This window comes from Ambystoma mexicanum, chromosome 11 (genome assembly GCF_040938575.1).
Source record: "Ambystoma mexicanum isolate Mex_15411 chromosome 11, UKY_AmexF1_1, whole genome shotgun sequence".
NCBI classification, from domain to species: domain Eukaryota; kingdom Metazoa; phylum Chordata; class Amphibia; order Caudata; family Ambystomatidae; genus Ambystoma; species Ambystoma mexicanum.
The window spans coordinates 569372426-569391922 of record NC_090934.1 but is presented as its reverse complement, the minus strand read 5'-3'; the positions used below and the strand labels follow the sequence as shown (position 1 = coordinate 569391922).

Genomic DNA, 19497 nt, shown 5'->3' with positions numbered 1-19497 from the left:
AGGGAAGTTACAGTTCCTTTGTTTGCCCTCGCCACTCAGCGAACCTGTGGGCTCCATGATCTAATATGCAGATTAGATCACGGAGCCCGCGGGTTTGCAGAGGGTGAAAGGCGCCTCGGGCTCAGTGATCTATCTGCTCTGAGCAGAGATCACAGAGCCCTAGGCGCCTTTCTCCATCGGCAAAGCTTTATAAAAGATGCCTTGAATTGTGTACGTTTCAAGCCATCTTTTATAAACGTAGAAATATTTCTATGTTTATAAAAGACCGCTTGAAACGTGCACAATTCAAGGCATCTTTTATAAAGCTTTGTCGATGGACAAAGCCACCTCGGGTTTTGTCCGTCCTCAACGCTTTATAAAAGATGCCTTGAATTGTTTACGTTTCAAGCCGTCTTTTATAAACATAGAAATATGTTATAAATCTCTATGCTTATAAAAGGTGGCTTGAAAAGTGCACAAACCATAGTAAGGTAAGCACACAAGTGTGCGTAAATTACTATGGTTTGTGCACTTTTCAAGCCACCTTTTTATAAACATAGAAATACGTAACATTGGTATGTTTATAAGGCTTGAAAGGTACACAAACCATAGTAGTACGCATACAAATATATAAATGCTCACATACATTTATATATTTGTTGGCACACCTTACAATGATTTGTGCACGTTTAAGGCCACGCCCACAATGGAAGCCACGCCCCCAAACGAGGGCCCCCCCCTTAATTTCTTACCCCACTTAAAGCACTGGATAACCCATTTCTGAGGTTCTTGAGATGTCCTGTAAATGAACTGGCAATGCATTTGAGGTTGGAATAGCTTAATGCATATGCTAAAATAATGTAGTTGATGTACTTTCTCTGTCCCATGTTAGGTCTCTATTACCAATTAGAACAATATTGTGCCCTACTTTGAAGTAATTGGAGTGGCAGTGCAATAGCAGTCAGAATGTGAGATTTCTGCTCCTATATTCCATCAGTCAAGCTTATTGAAATGTGGTGGGAGAATGCAGGAGTGAAGATTGAGCATTAACGGGAAGACATGTGGTGTGGTATGAGACCATGAAAGGGATGTTGATGGCCAGGGATTTAGGATGAGCTAGATTCTCATCCTTAATCCCTGGTTCTCACTAGGCTTCGCTACTGCAATAGCCTCTTCCTCAACCTTCCACTTTCCTCCCTTCGCACCTGCAACTAATCAAGAATAGCAAAAACAGAGGTGATGGCTGGAAGGTTTAGAATGAATCTTAACCACTGGCGTTGCTCTGGGCAACCCTCCAGACCACCGTTCTTTGCCTGCCCAAAAGAGGCAGTCCAGCCCGAACTGCTAGGTCACATCCCTTCTGCACAAGACCACAAGCATCCCCAAACATGTTTCGCCCTTGTTGGGGCTCATCAGTGAGGAGTAGCTTGGGTCTCTAGGCTCAGCAGGCACAGGACCCACGTCTGGGCATACCCGTCCCACTCGGTGTGACAAAGCAAAAAAAAGGGGTGATGGCTGGAAGGTTTAGAATGAATGTTAACCACTGGCGTTGCTCTGGGCAACCCTCCAGACCACCGTTCTTTGCCTGCCAAGCCATTACAGAAGGAGAAAGACCACATGCAAATCAGGCTTGGCCCCACCCCAAAAGGGGCAGTCCAGCCCGAACTGCTAGGTCACATCCCTTCTGCACGAGACCACAAGCATCCCCAAACATGTTTCACCCTTGTTGGGGCTCATCAGTGAGGAGTAGCTTGGGTCTCTAGGCCCATAATGCACGGGACCCACGTCTGGGCATACCCGTCCCACTCGAGGTGACAAACCAAAAACAAAGAGGTGATGGCTGGAAGGTTTAGAATGAATCTTAACCACTGGTGTTGCTCTGGGCAACCCCCCAGACCACCGTTCTTCACCTGCCAAGCCTTTACAGAAGGGGAAAGACCATATGCAAATCAAGCTTGGCCCCACCCCAAAAGGGGCAGTCCAGCCCGAACTGCTAGGTCACATCCCTTCTGCACGAGACCACAAGCATCCCCAAACATGTTTTGCCCTTGTTGGGGCTCATCAGTGAGGAGTAGCTTGGGTCTCTAGGCCCAGCAGGCACGGGACCCACATCTGGGCATACCCGTCCCACTCGGGGTGACAAAGCAAAAACAAAGAGGTGATGAATAGGACTGCAAGACTTACCCCTGGCCTCAAGCCCAGGAACCGCACTTCTCCAGCCCTAAAACCTCTCCACTGGCTTCTGGTGACTATCAAATTCAAGACCCTTTGCATCATCCACAACGTTGTCTGGGGCATGGGACCTCTCTACATTCAGCTTTCTCACTCGAAATACCTCCCAGCCAGAGTTGTTCGGTCTTCTGGCTCCAACTCTCTGCAGGTCAAATGTTTCTCCAAGCAGAGAGTGTGAGGTAGATCCCTTTCCTCGGCTGGTGCCTCCGTCTAGAGCAGTCTCTCCGCCCCCCTCATACTTGAGCCGGATCTTCTTAAGATCCAGAAACTTCTCAAGACCTTCCTTTTCTCCACTTCCTTCCCTCTCCCCTCCCCCTCTCCCCCACCTGTGCTAAACTCTCCATTGGCCGCTGCGACTAGAGCTTGGTCCCTTCAGAGTCAAACAGGGCCAAGACCACCCTCACCTGTCCTCCCAGCATCCTTTGCCAGTACTTGCCCTCAGACTCCCTTTCCCAAACTATCCCAAATGAGTCCTTCCTGTCCACTGCACTCCTCCTCCCCTGCCCCCCTCTACCCCTTGGCACTTGCCGCCTTGGCCCATCTAGCACTTGCCAGCCCTTACTCGTGGGGGTTCCCGACTTCTACACTTCTCCCCGTGTCATGCACTTGCATGGTAGGCTTGTCACAAGGCCAATATAACCATTCTTTGCTGTATTCTTATGATTTCCCATGTGCCACCCACCCTCCTTCTTTTCTTGTGGTGCCTGGAAACACCTGTGTATAGGTGCCATACAAATGTCCAATAAATAAATAAATACATTGTGAATGGGTGGGGTGAGCAGGACATGTGTACGAGAGACCTCTGATTGGTGGAAGGGGGAAGGACATGTTGGAAGGGATTGGGAATGGGAGGTGTTGGAATCCATGGCTAGAAGGGAGAAAGGGAGGCCGGTACGATTTGGGTGGAAGTGTTAAAAAGGATCAGAGCAGATGGATATGATAAGGAGAGTGAGAGAGGGCGCTGCGGGGCAGCAGAGTTAAGGAGAAGGAGGCGGCTGGTATCAGAATGAGATTTCAGGACCAGGAATATGTATGTAAGAGTTGACGGATTTGGGTGCAGAGGAATCAAGGGACAAACTGATGATGGTAAAGAGTTAGCAAGACCTAGGGCCTGATCCATGGACTGTTTAGCGCAGTGCAAAGCCACTATGCACCGCACACAAAAATCTGTGAATCAGGCCCTTTGGGCAAAGCACTTGGGCACCAGAGAGGCAGGTTTGCCTACTGAATGTGGGACTCAAGGATAGACAGTAGTTAGCAGCTCCTAAAACCGTTCTCATAGCACCCTATGCAACAGCTCAATAGTCCTTCTTCCATGGGAAGTACCGCAATTATTATGCCATTAAAAGTGTTAAAGGCCCATGGCTATATTTCGCATGATCAGCCCAATAGAAGAAAGAGTGTGCAGACATATTGTAATAAGCAGCGGATTGAATCATCCACCTACGGTTTAAACTGTATACACAGCACAGGCTCCATACCCTTAGGAAAAGAATGATGATATAAATCAGTCTCTTTCTTACCTCTGTAGTATTTTGGCGAGTACTTCTGCATTATCCCCTCCACTTAACGTCTCTTGGCTTTCTAGTTTATATCTGTGTGCTACCTCCTCACTTCCCTCATGCTCCAAGGTCACTCATTCGGAATATAATTGCTAAACAAACTGAAAATGCATTCATGCTTACACGTTTTATCTTTCCACAAAAGTACATGGTTTTCAAACATAAGCTCACGTGGAGCAGTGGGTCTGATACATGATTATGTTGATAATCAAAATATTAAAATCGTTTCACAGGGACATGCAAGGAAAATGATGTTATTGTGAATTAGTCTACACACTCTGTGCTCATATTATTTACCGTGAGGGCAATTTGGTTCTTGGCTCGGGCCGCTTTGTGCAATGCTGTCATGCCGTCCTTGGCCCGGAAGTCCAAGTGGGCGCCACCATTTCGAAGCGCTTTGATCATGTCCACGGGATTGTCAAACTGGGCGGACAAAGTCAGCGGCGTTTCTAAACAGCAGGAGTGAAAAGAGGTCAGAAATTACCGATGCATTTGAAACCAATGCACTGTATTAGAAGAAAAGCAATTTGCATAAAGCATGAACAGCAACTATCAATGGGTGTGCGTTTCACAGTTAAGTATTGAGTGTCTGCCTGGCAAAGTCTTTGTTCGGTGTGCTCAAAATCCGCAGACAGCTGGTCTTGGTTGAAGTTAATGACAATCTGCAGGCTGGGAAATGTAGGCCACATATTAGCAAACACACACCTTCTTGTCTGTGTAACTGACTGATGGACACCTCTTGATATGGGGCAAGATGGGAACTATACCAAATGGTGGACTCTCGGAAATCAATTTCCCACGTTTGAAGGATTATCATCTAAGAACTAGACAATCAATCTTGTTATAGGAGCTTGACTACCCGTTTTGATAAAGGAGAATAAAACAACTACCTTGCAAATGTTTACTCGAAAGACAGCCATTTATTTTTAAAATCATCCTATGATTATAAAAAAATAACGTTAGGCTGATCCTGCACTGCGAAACGTGGCTGTTTCTGCAGCTATTTGGATATATATTTTTTCAAATATTGTTTTTAATACACTTTGTAGGTTAACTGCAAATACAAGCAACGTGCACAAACACCTTTAGAATTGTATGTCATGTCATCTTTTTCTATTAAAAAAGGAATGTCAATGCAACCATTTTATTGCAAAATTATTTCATTGAAAAACAAAATCATTACAAATACAACCAATTGAAGATATCATAAAAATGTAAGGCATAGGGTAAAGATAAGGGTTAATGCATGGGTCACATTAATGGTAAAAGTTAAGATTAGGTTGGGGTAAGGGTTAAGGTCAAGATGTGTGCTCTGCTAGTGTCAGTATCTAAGTAAGGGATATAACTAATTACGTTTAGCTTAGGACCAGGATTCTGTTAGGATAGTGGAATGGTAAAGGTCAGGTTCAGGGTTCTCTCACGTTAACTGTTAGGGAAAAATTAAAAGTTTAGGTTAGGGTAAGGAGTAGTAATAGGCTCCAATGAAAACCCTTTCAAGCAATAATGTTTTCAGTACGTTTTCACTGCTCTTAAATGACGAGTGTGGGACAATATTATTATTGTACTGAAGTGGTTGGCAAGAAAAACATTGCTAAGAAAAAGCATTTCAATGAAATGTTGCTAGGTGTAGTAGCACATATCCTTCATATTTGCAGAAAAAGACAATTAAAGAAAACGAATTAGTGATACATGGACTATCCTTCATGTGACTGAATAACCTTTACTGGCCACATTTTGGACATAGTGGACACTCACTTGCCTTCTACATTCTAGACGCTGACAGTCAATGGCCATACAAGAAGCTACCAATTCTAGGTAAAAAGTCATGAGACTTAAAAGCAGGTGCTAGTAAAAAAACACAATTTTGAAAAAGGTATTGCATAAGGACACCTGGTATATTGACGGGGCAAATACGTGGTGTAAAAGAGCCTATGATGGGTTCGTAACATTGCAAAGTGTGCACAAAACGTCTGGTGAGCATTTTTGGATGATACTATGAATCAATGCAAGGAGGTAATATGCAGATATCACTCCCTAATGCACGGCAGACCCATCTTACTGTCCCAACTACATCTTGATGCACACATTACTGCCTGGTCCAGACTCTGTTTTCTGAAGTCTGCTAGAGAAGCCTGGGCCCAGCGTGGCCAGTCCGTCCAAGTGAGTCCTTCCGCCCTTCAACCCCCCCCTCACAAAGCCAGGCGTGCTAAAGTAGATATTAATTGAAATTCTCTTGCATGGCCTAGGGGCTCTTTTTATTCATTGTTTGTTTCTTTATTTTACAAATATCAGCAAGAAAGCATATTTTAACAAGCCTATACTTGATGCCCCCCCACCAGTAGTGTGAAAATCATTTTTCATTACAGTCATGGAAAAGTAATCCAGCATGGACAAGCATCCCATTTGGGACAGAGACCAGGCATTTGGGAATACTAAACAAGATTTTTGGAGTCCAGACTCCTCTTCAGACAGCTTCATTGTCAGACTCCATTTCCAAAGCAGTTGTTTCTAATGTAGGCTTCTAGATTTGGCAGGCCATTAATACCTCCATGGCTGACCTCTCTGCGAATTTTGGAGAGTCAGCAGCAAAGGCAACGAACAAGAAACTCTCCCAGAACAGAAGTCCCGCAAAGTACTGGTCATTCATGCCCATTCATTTTTATTTGATGATTTTGGTGAATAGGGGTCCCCTAATCAATATGAAACATACGCAAAAAGGTGGCTTCTGTGATTCTGAACATCATGGTCTATATATGTATATAGAGGGAGGAGAGTCCAGCTGCCCTAGGGCTGGTGTTTGGCATTCTATGCCGATGTGTCTTAAGTACACCACATGGGTCCCCTGAGGGAGGGGACATAGAATATTGGCAGTGATGCTGCCATAGTCTCCTCACCGGGAGGAGAATGGTGGCAGCCATCCAGCCATATAGCTATCTCAGGTTCACCTCCTTTAATGGAGGTTACTAATTTATTGAAGAGAATGATGATGATTAGGCCAGCTCCTAGCTCTTCAGGGCTGCTTGATCACAATGGTGAATCTGTGTTCAACCATGGGGACCTTCCCCATCCTATTCTACTGAATGGTTTACAAAGCTGCATGCAGGTTTGCTAAATATTGTAAGACATTGGATGCGACTTCTAAGAAGAAAATGGAAGCAGAATCCCTGATGCCAGCAATTAGTGGACACATTTCACCAGATCAGAAGTTACATCTCTGTTTTCCCCTGTATGCCAGGGATGTGTCCAAAAGGGTGGACGCATCATTGCTACTTCTCATAATCACCTTCTAAATACCTCTGGCCCACTCATTAAGGTACTGGACCTTGCAGAAGCCAGGGCAGACAGCCAACCCTTGAGCTCATCAATTATTAGTGGTTGGGATCAAGGGCCCCTTTGTTTCATTGGGGATGCTAATACATTATTTATAAATAAGCGAAAAATAGGGTGTTAATGAAAATTAAACCACAATGTATAAGTCTTGCAGAATCCTATGCTTTGGATACTTCTTCTGTCATACTCTTTGGGGATGATTTCCCACATCTTCCCTTCCCGTGTAAGATTCTTGGGAAAGGTTTAGCCACACATCTCCCCCAACACGTAGACGCCAACAACATCCTTTAGTTAGACCCTCCAAGATATTGCGGCCTGAAATCAAATATTTTGTGGCATAAAAAGCAAATGTAGCAGCACAAAAATTGTATGTATTGCAACATTTTTGCTGGACACTTTTTATTGATTGGAAGGAAATAGATTGACAGGCGTCAAGAAAGAGGCAGCGTGTGAGCCTTCAAGTGATCCAGGTTGTCATTATTTGCAGCATTTGATCGGAACAGTGTTTGTTTGACTACTTTTTTGGTTGAATGTTCATGCCTATTTATTATTTACATTATTTTATATTTACATTATTGATCATTATCAGCTGTAATGGCGAAAATATTCTCTGGCATACACCCACTTGCCAATATCCCTCACACTAGCTAGTTTTCCATTACAACTTACACTCCCAAATCTCTCACTCTGCCAGTAATGTGCACACTCACATGCTCTTTCACAACTCACACTCCCCAGTCCCTGCCACACTCTCAACCATGTTCCTAACACACACCTTGCGCTCCCCAGTTCCTCCTGAAGTGTGCAGTCTTTCATTCTTTCTCACTTCTGCTGTATATTGCATAATTTTGCCCATTCTATCACACTCTTCCCTCATCTTTCTGGCCAATTGTTCCCCCTTATTTTCTTCCCCACTGCTTTCTTCACTGCTTGAATGACCTGGATTCTGAAGTTATCCACCTGACATACTGCTGCACCTCTGCTCCCTTGACCACCACCTTCCCTCTGGTCAACTGCTCTCCCTCTGCTTCCCTGCCCATCACTCCTCACCAGGTCCATGTCTCTCTCTCTCTCTCTCTCTCTCTCTCTCTCTCTCTTTCTCTTTTTCTCTCCTTTCCCCCTCACATTGTGACTATTTATTTTGAATTATTTTTAAAATGTAGATTTTGGACCAGTCCCAGATAACTACACTATCTTGAGACAAGACCGCCCCAATTCAAGCGGAGGCGGTGTCGCCATTATCCATAAATGCAGTCTTACCATGAGACTAGCCACTTCTATAGATGCCCTTTCTTGTGAAATACTAGCAGTCAAAATACCACTCACTGACACCCAAACTCTTAACATCTATCTGATCTACCGCCCAACAGACCCCATTGGCACCTTCGACGAAGACCTCAACTCTATTCTATCTAGCAACCTTAAAAGTTCCACTCAAGCACTCACCTTACAATGACCTGGAAGACCATCCCGCTAGTACCATAGCCAATCTCTCTCTGAATTAGGCTTCGCGCAAAGATGCACGTTACCAACACATTCGAAAGGCAGAACACTTGACTGGGTGGCCGATTACAACTGCTTAGCGAATATCACAAATATATCACCTCTAGCCTGGACTGACCACCACCTGATATCATTCATGCTCTCCACCGATAGACCTCCAACTCCGCCTACCATTAAGGCCCCACCCACCCTTACCAGAAACAAGAAAAACATGACAGCAGAAAGACTTATCCCAAATCTACTCCCCACTCTCAACACATTGCCAGACAACCTGGACCCGGAGTCCCTGGTTGAAGAATATAACAAGATTATGGCCACTTCGCTGGATGGCATCGCCCCCCTCAGACTCAGATCCAGTAAACCGAAAACGCACCTCAACAAATGGTACACACCTTTCCTCAAAAACCTAAGGCAGCAAAAAAGAAACTTCGAGGCCTTTTGGAAAAAATCCCCCTCAGACTCAAACAAACTCAAACTTTCCAAATTAGCTGCACTTTACAAAAAATCTACCTGGCCAAATGAACATCATTTGACTCTCGCATATCGCAAGCTAAATCCAACATGAAAGAACTCTTTTCAATCCTCAAGGAAATAGAAACCCCCATAGCACCCCTTGACACCTGCACCAAAGATAAAAGCTGGTGCACAGAAATTCAAAATGCCCTAGCAAATAAGATTGTGACTCTTCAAAGTAAAATCTCTAGCAAAAGAGCCTCCTTGAATGACATCATCAAGTCAAAAATTCCTGACAAGCTCATGCCCACTGATCTAGCCCGTTTCCAGTTCTCTAAAGTCAATATATTGGAAGTTGAAAAAATCATCTTATCTCTGAAACCGTCCAATTGCCAGGGAGATCTGTGCCCTGCACAGCCCATTAAAGATGCTGCCCGTGACCTCTCCCCTTTCATCACAAAATTGATTAATGCCTCCTTCGCTACTGGATCCATCCCTACTAACCTAAAACAATCCTGGGCACTCCCATTACTGAAAAAACCCACTCTCGACCCACCATACCCACAAACTACCGACCCATAACGACCGTTCCCTTTCTACTAAAAACTCTGGACAAGGTTGCCTATGTACAAATACAGAAGTACATGGAAGAACACAACCTCTGTTGGGTGTCCTGACCCACGTTTGGACTATTATGCTGCAACATTTGGTGCTGTGGGCTTAGAAAATCCAAGATGGCTGAAAAAGCCCACATTGCGCCAGAATCCAGGAAAACCGCACAGTTTTTGCGCACACCAAAATGGTCGCCTAACCTGCCACCCACCAGTGTGAGCGTGGTGGGCCAGAAGCACCATGAGTGAAACGTGGTGCCAAAGGAAAAACAGCAGTGCCTGTTAGATCAAAAAGCGCTTTGAAATCACCTTTGTTTCTCTGAAATGCAAGCTAAAAATGCCTATTTTAAACATTGCAAGATATTCAAAAATCTCAATGAACACCAGCAGACATTTGGCAGAATGTAGTCTTGTGTGCATACAAAATCTGGAAAGATGAAGAGCCCAAAACAATGTTTATAACAAAACTGGATGAGCTTTGGATGTCAGCAGCTTAACTGAAATTGGACTGAAAGCCACTAAAATCTAAATGTTTAAAATAAATGAGTGACCTACTGTTGAGTGTCACATAGTTTGCAACTGTTAAATGCATTAGTTTTGAACTTAGAATCAGCATTCTAGCTGCATGTGTAAAAATTGTAAGTTTGATTTGGATGAAGAAAAACTGGGAACAAAAGTGACATTTAGCTGAAGCCTGGCTTAAAGAGATTGAATTCTGCCTGACAACTACCCCCGACGGGAGTTGAAACTTGCTCAACAAATGTTCCCAGGCTTGGCCTGCATTCTCCTGCCCTCATCAAAGGGAGATGACACCACTCTGATTGGATTAGGGGAGGAGACGCTGGGGACTGGAGGGAAACAGAACAATGAGCCTTCCTTGGATCAGGCAAATGTTAAATTAGGGGGGGTCGTAAATGGCTTCCTCTTGAGAGAAACAGGGAGGGGCAGTGCCTCTTTGAGCAACTTGAGTTGGAGGAAGTGGACAAACCAGAAATTCCACCATGGATAATTCATAGTACGGACTTGTCAAAATTATATAATTAATATCATTATTCTTGTGATTTTTCTGTGCACATTTTAAGAGGCGTTAGGACTCTGTACCATGTTCTGAGGCAAAACCCCATGAATTATGTAGATTGCAGACACGGGGTTCACGCTAGAAAAATGAAAATTTACTGGAATATGTGTAGAAAGGCGGTGTACATCTGTGTAATTTTTGGTAAAAATCCAATATTGGTAAACCAACTAAAAATGAAAATAAGTTGCCATTTTTGAACCCTGGCTCTTAGAATCATCAGAGTTGGAACAGAGACCTACCCGAAGTAATATATGATATGTACATGTAATGTCAACCACTTGTGTATTTGGGAAATATGTTTAGATATGAAAATGATTTTCTAAGGTAAAAGCAAAGGGGAGTGTTCTTTCTTTGGAGCCATAAACATGACACCAGATGACATAGGATGACTCACTGCTCCCTTCTCAAATCAGGTCAAAGAGAAATCCTTGACCTATCAAATCATGAGTGGGTTGGGCATACAAAGTTAGCATCCACACCGATTTTCAAAAGACATAAAAAGAGCCACTGGAAGCCAGACAGGAACATTCATTTTCCAACCTTCAACTCCAGAGATCCAGACTAAATCCAGAACAAAAACTCCAAAGAGCTGAACTCTTCAGCAGGCCTCAAAATCTTTTGCAAACTATTCAACCGCCGGGCTGTGCGGTTTGCTGCTTGCTAAGAGTCCTGTGTATCCAGAACAGAACCAGTACCCAGAAAGCAGTCGGTATCCAGAATCCACTTGATCCAGACCAGCAGAACCAGAGACCCAGACCAGACCGCTGTGAACAGAACCAGTGCCTGATTGACCCGCCGAGCAGAGGGAACCGCAGCTAAACTTGTTGACCAGATCTGTGACAAGGCCATTCCTTTCAAATTTATAGTGTGAGTACCCAGCTAGAACTGTGCAGAACCCATCTCTTAGCTTAAAATAATCTGATTCAAAACATTTGAACCTGTTTAGAACTGCATCATAAGCAATTGTGTGTTCCTCCTGTTGATTCAAACCTTTCAAAGCGCATCTGTCATTCCGAAACTGTAATTTCATTTCTGAAAAACTACCTTTACAAAATCGTCTGTATCTTTGGAACCGTGCATCCTAGGAACGGAATTTAACTTTTATTGCAAAGCTAAGATTCCCAGCGCCTCTGTAATTGCACTCGGCGCACTCGAAAAAAAGTGCAGCGATTTGACATTTTGCTTCATTTCAACCACGTGTAGAAAGATCTGTTCTTTGCTTCCATTACTGAAATCCGTTTTCAACCTGATAATCCCTCAATAATCATTGTTAGTGTGGACCTGAACTGATTTAAAGTATCTCTCACTCACCCTGAACCTCTAGAGGGAATTAAAATCAATGTTAGCATATTTCACTCCCTTGCAAATCACCTGAAAGTCTTTCGCCTGTGTTTCAAAATCATTCCTGGTGCTATAAGCTTGCTAGGGGGAACTGAATTCGTATTGTACTGTGATTGTATTCCTGAAGACTGTGTGTGTTACTTTCATCTCCTTATATTGCATAGGGGGGAGTGAATTGTCAGAGAAAAAGTGATCATATTATCTTTTGCTGAAATCATATCAAGTTTATTTTTGCACTGCCTTTTATTCATCTTTGCATCTCCTTGAAACCATAACGCATTCTCAGCTACCTTATCCTCTATACTACTCCTAAGTATTTAAACCAGTGTGCTAGTATAACATCATCCATTGTTGATCACTGTCATATGTCTAAGTGTGATATCAAAAATTAATTTATTAAAAAAGTGTGATATATATCTATTGTTTAATTTTTCAAATAAACCTTTTTAATTTGCAAACCAAACCTACTTCTTGGCTCAGTGGGGTCAGGGGGATTCTAAGAGAGTGGCGTTATACAAGGCTTCATCATCCAGATTATAACTTGTCATAAAAATATATAAATAAGGGCTTCCCTTGAGCAATCCCAGACAAGGCACTGACTTAGTGGGAATGCTTGATTGGAGTCATTAACACCTCCTAGGATCTAGACAATCTGGGTTCCGTCCCCAACACAGGACTGAAACCGCTCTCATTGACTTGAAAGCCCAGATCGACTTGCTCAGAGACAATGGGCAAGCCGCCTTACTCCTTCTCCTTGACCTATCTGCAGCTTTCGATTTGGTCGGTCAATCTGTCCTATGCTCACACCTCTACACTTCAGCTCACTTCTCAACGGAGGCCATCACCTGGATCACATCCTTCCTTAACGGTAGGACCATGAGGGTCTTTTCTCCCACGGCTGCAGCAGACCCTATACCTATAACCTGTGGCGTTCCTCTGGGCTCCTGTGCCTCCCCCACACTATACAACATATTTGCCAAGCCCCTTTTTGATAATTTGGATCATCTCGGTATCACCTACACTAACTATGCAGATGATACTCAGATCCTCCTTCCGCTTTCTGAAGATTATGGAAAGGATTTGGCCTTGTTAAATAGGGTGTACATCATCATCCAGGCATGGATGGCCACTCATGGACTATGCCTGAATGATGATAAAACAGAACTCATCATCTTAGGTAGTACACTCAGCATAAAGAAACTTGGCCCGGCCTTCAACTCCTTCGTGATTGACGGAAACAACATCAAAGTCGGACACAAGGTCAAAACACTGGGATTCTATCTAGACTCCAATTTTTCCCTCAAAAGACAAGTGAGCTCCCTTGCATCCTCCACGGTTAAACATGTAAATTAATCTGCGCAGCTAAACCCTTCCTGTCGGACTCTAGCTGCCTGACACTCGCCAGAGCTCTTATTTTGTCGCGCCTCGACTATTGCAATGCCCTTTACCTGGGATCCACCAACGCCACTACCAGTAAACTGCAAACCCTTCAGAACAATGCTCTCAGAGCAGCTCTGGCCATTTCCAGAAGGGAACACACTACAGGACTCAGCCAACAGAACAATTGACTCTCCATTAGAGACAAAATTATACTAAAAACGGCATCACTTACACACAAGTCTCTTAACAATGCCGCCCGACTTACCTGATCAACAGATTCCACCGACACTCTTCATTAAGACCCACCAGAACTGCATACAAAAACTAAACTGTCTATCTGTCCCCCACTACAAACGGGCCACCATAGGGGGCAACAGTTTCCCGGTAAAAGCTGCTATGTTGTGGAACTCCCGCCTCCCAACCTTAGAGTTGACATGCCCTATCAGAACTTCTGCTCCCTGGTAGTCTCCTGGCTGAAATTGGAGACCCACTAAGACTATGAAGTTCCCAGCGCTACCTGCACAAATTGTAACCACTAGTGCCCTCCTACTTACCTGTATATATTGGCTTGCCGGCCTACTACTGATTTGTATATAACATTGGTGTACTGTGTTCCTGTATTATGTATATTCTTTGTACTGTAACCAAGCTTGGAAAAATTCTTGTAAAGGCTGCACCCTGATATCCCCGGGTACGCTCGTGCATTATGAATAATAAAACAAACAAACAAACAAACAAACATCCATAACTATGCCCATCCTTGCCTCCTGGTTCTCGTTAATCTTTCAGCAGTGTTCGATACTGTAGACCAGCAGACTTTCAGCAACATTCTTCATCGCTGCATGGGGATCAGAAAGACTGTCGTCAGCTGGTTCACATTCTACCTTGTTTATCACCACCAATGTGTCCAAATCGATTCCTCAGATCACCAACCATAACCATCAACTGTAGATTTCAGCAAGGATTCAGCTTCTTCCCCTGGATTTGTAATCTTTACATGTAACCATTCAAAACCGTCCTGGCTCCACACAGCATTCACATCCACCAATACGCTGATGACACAGAGCTCTGCCTCAAGTAATCCTCAATTGAAGGCATCCACAGGTTCAAGGCCTGACTCATATTTATCCAGTCCTGGATGTCCACTGCCTAGGTTTGTTTGTTTGTTTATTTTATTATTTATATTGCGCACCAGACTCGAGGGTATTGGGGCACGAAGGCATAAAGAGGGTTGTTAAGCTTATGTTACAATGGTACACAGGATAAAGAACAGCAATGGTTACAATGCTGTGTGCATGATCAACAGTCAGAGCGAAATTTATACAGAGGTAGGTATGCACTGCTATAGGACAAATATATACAATAAATGCAATGAAGTTCTGTAGGACACAAATATATACAATAAATACAGTAAAGTACTGTAGAACACAAACATATACAATAAATGCAGTAAAGTACTGTAGGACACATATATACAATTAATGCAGTGGGTACTAAGGAGGTAGCATGTACTGTAGGTTCAGATATCGTGTTCCTTAAGCCAGTGGGTAAGATTGGATCTGAATTGTAGATAGGGTAGATCTTCCCTTAAGGCAGGGGGGAGGGAGTTCCAGTATTGTGCCGCTTTGACAGGGAAGCTGCTCCCGCCGGATTTAGTGCATTTGTATCTCAGTACTAAAAGAAGGTTGGAGTTGACTTTTGTTAGAGGGCAAGTGGCTACTTGTCTGGTAAATCTAGCTGTGAGGTATTGTGGGGCAGACTGGTGGAGACATTTGTGTGTCAGGGATGCAGTTTTAAGGAGAATCTTGTATCTCGTAGAGAGCCAGTTGACAGATCTCCTAAGGTCAGATATGTGAGCATTTTTTGGGAAGCTTAGGGCAGCTCTAAAGGCATTGTTTTGGAGGGTCTGAATCTTGGGTGTAATGTATTTGTTGCTGCCTACATAGAGGACGTTGCAATGGTCCAATTTGGACAGGTACAGGGCTCTCGCTAAAGTAATACAGTTGTTAGGTGAGAGGAAGAGCTTGGCTGCTCTGATTAGCTTGCAGGTGTAGGAGGTGCCCGAGGCCATAGCATTTACTTGTTTTCCGAAAGTTAGCGTAGAATCAATGTAAAAGCCAAGGGTTTTGACTGCCTTAGCCACAATAATATTGTTGTTGTCAATTTTGAAGGAGGAGTAGTCCTGGCCTTATCTATTGATGTTGGATGGGGTACCTAGAAAGAGGAGTTCCGTTTTGTCATCATTCAGGCATAGACCGTGAGAGGCCATCCATGCCTGGATGATGAGGTATACTCTGTTCACAAAGGCCAAATCCTTGCCATAATCCCCCGTCAACGGGATGAGGATCTGTGTATCATCGGTGTAATTTGTGTAGGTGATACCCAGACCATCTAGATCATCAAAAAGGGGCTTTGTGAAAATGTTGTACAGAGTAGGAGATACGCAGGAGCCCTGAGGCACACCGCAAGAGATGGGTGAAGGGTCGGCAGCTGCTAGAGGAGAGAAAACTCGCATTGTCCTATTATTGAGGAAGGACTGGATCCAGTTGACTGCCTCTTGGGAGAAGTGAGCCGTGGAGTCCAAACGGTTGCAGAGAATCTTGTGATCAACCAAATCAAAAGCAGCTGAGAGATCGAGGAGTAGCAGGAGTGCCGTCTTGCCTTCGTCTCTTAGTGCATCAATTTGTGCCTTAGGTCTATGAGTGCAGTCTCAGTACCGTGTTGAGATCTGAAGCTTGACTGTCGAGCTCCTAGTAGGAGGTTTATTTCTAGATGATGCTGCATTTGCAAATACGCTATTTTATCTAAGATTTTGAGTAGGAATGGCACTGTAGTGATAGGGTGGTAATTAGTGGGGATGGAAGGGTCAAGGTTTTGTTTTTTGAGGAGGGGGCGGACCCAAGAGTGTTTCAAGTTATTGGATATGGTACCTGATGTGAAGGACGCGTTTATGAGTTTGGTGATGGGCGGCATCTTTTATAATTTGAGCTGGACATGGGTCACCAAGGCAGTTGGATGGTTTAAGGGTAAGGATAACTTTTTCAACTTCTTTAGTAGATACTTTGTGAAAGTAGAAGCAAGGAGTTGGGTGCTGGTATGGCATTAGTGCACATCTTAGAGGCAGTGAGAGAGTCTTTTCTATTGTTAATCTTAGCCTGAAGAGTTATTATCTTATTGGCCAGGGCATTTTGTATGCTCGTGCACCAATTTTTGCCCTTGAGACAAGAATCTGGAGCTTGAATTGGTGATTCTACCTCTTTGAGAATAGTGAACAATTCTTCAGTATTCGATTTAGCTTGTGAATCTGAAGTCCTCCAAGACCAAATTTGTACCACTGACCAAGAACACTGAACACCCTGTGTGATGAAATGACTTCTGCTTTGCAGCAGTATAAGGATGAGTAGTGGCTGAACCACCTGCTTCACCCTCACACTTTTACAAACAAACAGTGATCCCAATCATACAGGTAAAATAGACAGCTAAGAGATATTCCTCCTTCGCCTTTTGTGATAACATTGGCTGAGGGAAGGCTAAACTCTCAAGAGGGGTGTGAATGTGATTCAGTAGCAACCAAAACAGCAAAGTATAACCGTCCAAACTTCAAGAATAGCTCAATAGAAAAACACTATACGAAACGTATCCTTGTGGAAAGGACAGGACAGGGAAGGTGCAGAGAAAGAAAGATGCAGTGCTCTGTATATGAATACAGGGGTGAAAGGCAATTCAACAACCACAATGTACTTTGAAAATGAGTTGTCTGGATGATAAAGATGCACACGTGACCTAACCAGTCTCTAGGGCCCAAATGGACCAGTTGGACAATTATGGTTCAATAGTACCTTCTTCGCAGTTCATTAGGGCTGTTCCAGCTTCTGAGCTGTTGTGAGAGTGGATTAAACCCATTTCAGGTGCAGAGAGTCATTTTGGTCCAAACAGCAATCTGGCATTAAGTTGGTTTGAATGCAGTGGCTCAGAGCATGGTTCGAAGATGGCGTTCAAGCGATACAGGTTGAGTGCTCACTAGGATTGGTTCAAAGTCGAGCTGGTTTGAGACATGTGGTAACTGCTGGGTAGGGGTGATGCATGACTATCCAGTGGTTCAAGTTGAAAGTCGGGCATGATTCAAAGCAGTGAGCCTGATGTTCTAGTTTGCTGTTCGATGAAGCAGCAGATTGAGGTTGAGCCGCGTTGTTTGGTAACTGCTGATTGGAGTCGATGAGTGACACTTCAGAGGTCTGCAGCGAGTCCAGTGATGGGCAGTTGCTTCAAGCAAAGCAGGTGACAGGCTCTGTGAGGGTATGCACAGCATCAAGCTGGTTTGAGGTTGCAAGCATGTTGGTTGCAATGCCCTCCTGGAAGGCTTTCTCTTAACCACCTTGGCACCCCTGAGGTGTGCCCTACATGCTTCAGCACTGCTAATCCTGCTTCATAATCTACAAGGCCATTGCCATGAAGTCCTCAAACTACGACACTAACAAGCTCTGCATCTCTGGAAGGCTACAATCCACCAGAAATAAGGACATGCATAGACTTGAACTGAACTGGTGCAGGAAGGTATGACACAGTGGACAGGCCTTGCCTGTCTGTGCCCCTGAATCTGGAACCTCCTCACCATCAACATAAGACTTGCCACCCCTTTGTTTTTAAATTTCAGGAGGTTGCTTAAGACCCTCTTCTTCAAGGAATGGTTCCTCCCTAAAACCTAGGTTCACACACACTACTCACCTAACCTGAGACAGAGCAATCTACTCTCTGCTGTTCTCTTCCCTAGGTATGTGTTGATCACTTGCAGCCAAATTGCCCACCCCTTTTGTTAGCTCCCCATCCCCTGTATTTCTGCTCCCTCCTGTGTACATCCCCCTGTGACTTGTAAAGCAGTCCATTGCTTCCCGAAGCTAGGTGCATGCTCAATAAATCCCCAAATAAAAATAATAATATAATAATAATATGGTTGGAAAACTGGCAAATTTGTATCTATGTTTATGTATTTATATAAAGCTCAGACTTCACTCAAACACATTTATCAACCCTTAGGTTTCTTTTTGAGCCTGTCGAGGCAGGGAATGCTTGATCAGCTGAAATGCCATGCCTAGGAGATCAGATCATTCAATTCCCCCATGGTAAGAGAAACCAAGGCCAGTGCACATATGCAGGAACAGGCCATTCTCATGTAGTTAAACTGTTCTGGCTAGTTGATTGTTAATTCCTATCACACCCCTCCCCTCCATAATCTTACACTCAACAGGGACACTTACAGCACTCATGATTATACATCTCTGATCTCTGATCTCTTATCACCGTGCATTCACTTGTCATTCTACTTCATCAGCTCATCACCTTACATACCTTATCTTCCACTGGTCAGCCCACCTGATTCACTCATCTCCATGTGTTTTTTCAACTGGTCTTCGTGCTTGCTCTCTGTTCCCCATGACTCACTCATTGAACACTCTACCTTGTGCACTGCTCACCATATATCTCTCATGGGTCACTGCACGTCTTATGTTTGTACTGATTACCCAAGCTCCAATGTGCTTGCTAGGAGAAATTTACAAATAGGACATTATTGAGGCTTCTTCCTGATTTCATCTGGCTAGAAAGGAGTCCTAAACAGAGGCCATGGCAAGTAACAGAGTAACAGAGTAATGACCGAGTAATAATGTAATGATGGCTCTGCCTATAACCGACGTTATTACAAATGTAAGGAGAAATGCACATTTTCAAGATTATTGCAATCTTTATTGATGTATGTACTCTTACACCTTGGTCACCAATTTTGAGAAGCGTGCATACTCCAGGTCTGTGTCCTTCACAGTGGTAGATACCTTTCATGTTAGGGGTTAATGTTGCTTTATAGCATGTTCATTTTTCATTGTTTTGACAGTATTCATTCGGTTTTTTTATGATGGACCTTGATTAAAAAGAGATATTTGTACTCTTTCTGTATTTTATTGTTCAGAATACTAACACATTAAATCAGTAAACTTAAAAAAGAAGGAATACAACATAAAAATAATACATGGCAGCA

At 43.7% G+C, this 19497-nt stretch overlaps 1 protein-coding gene across 6 annotated transcripts in view; it reads right to left on the bottom strand.

Annotated features, from left to right (window-relative positions):
* The window catches only part of SHANK2 (SH3 and multiple ankyrin repeat domains 2), a 4166579-nt gene that overhangs the window by 2701072 nt on the left and 1446010 nt on the right, over nt 1-19497 (bottom strand). For all 6 annotated transcript variants that reach the window (XM_069623409.1, XM_069623408.1, XM_069623411.1 and 3 more), the window contains one exon: nt 4071-4222. In XM_069623409.1, the coding sequence (XP_069479510.1) occupies nt 4071-4222 (152 nt within the window). The remainder of the gene's footprint in view (nt 1-4070; nt 4223-19497) is intronic.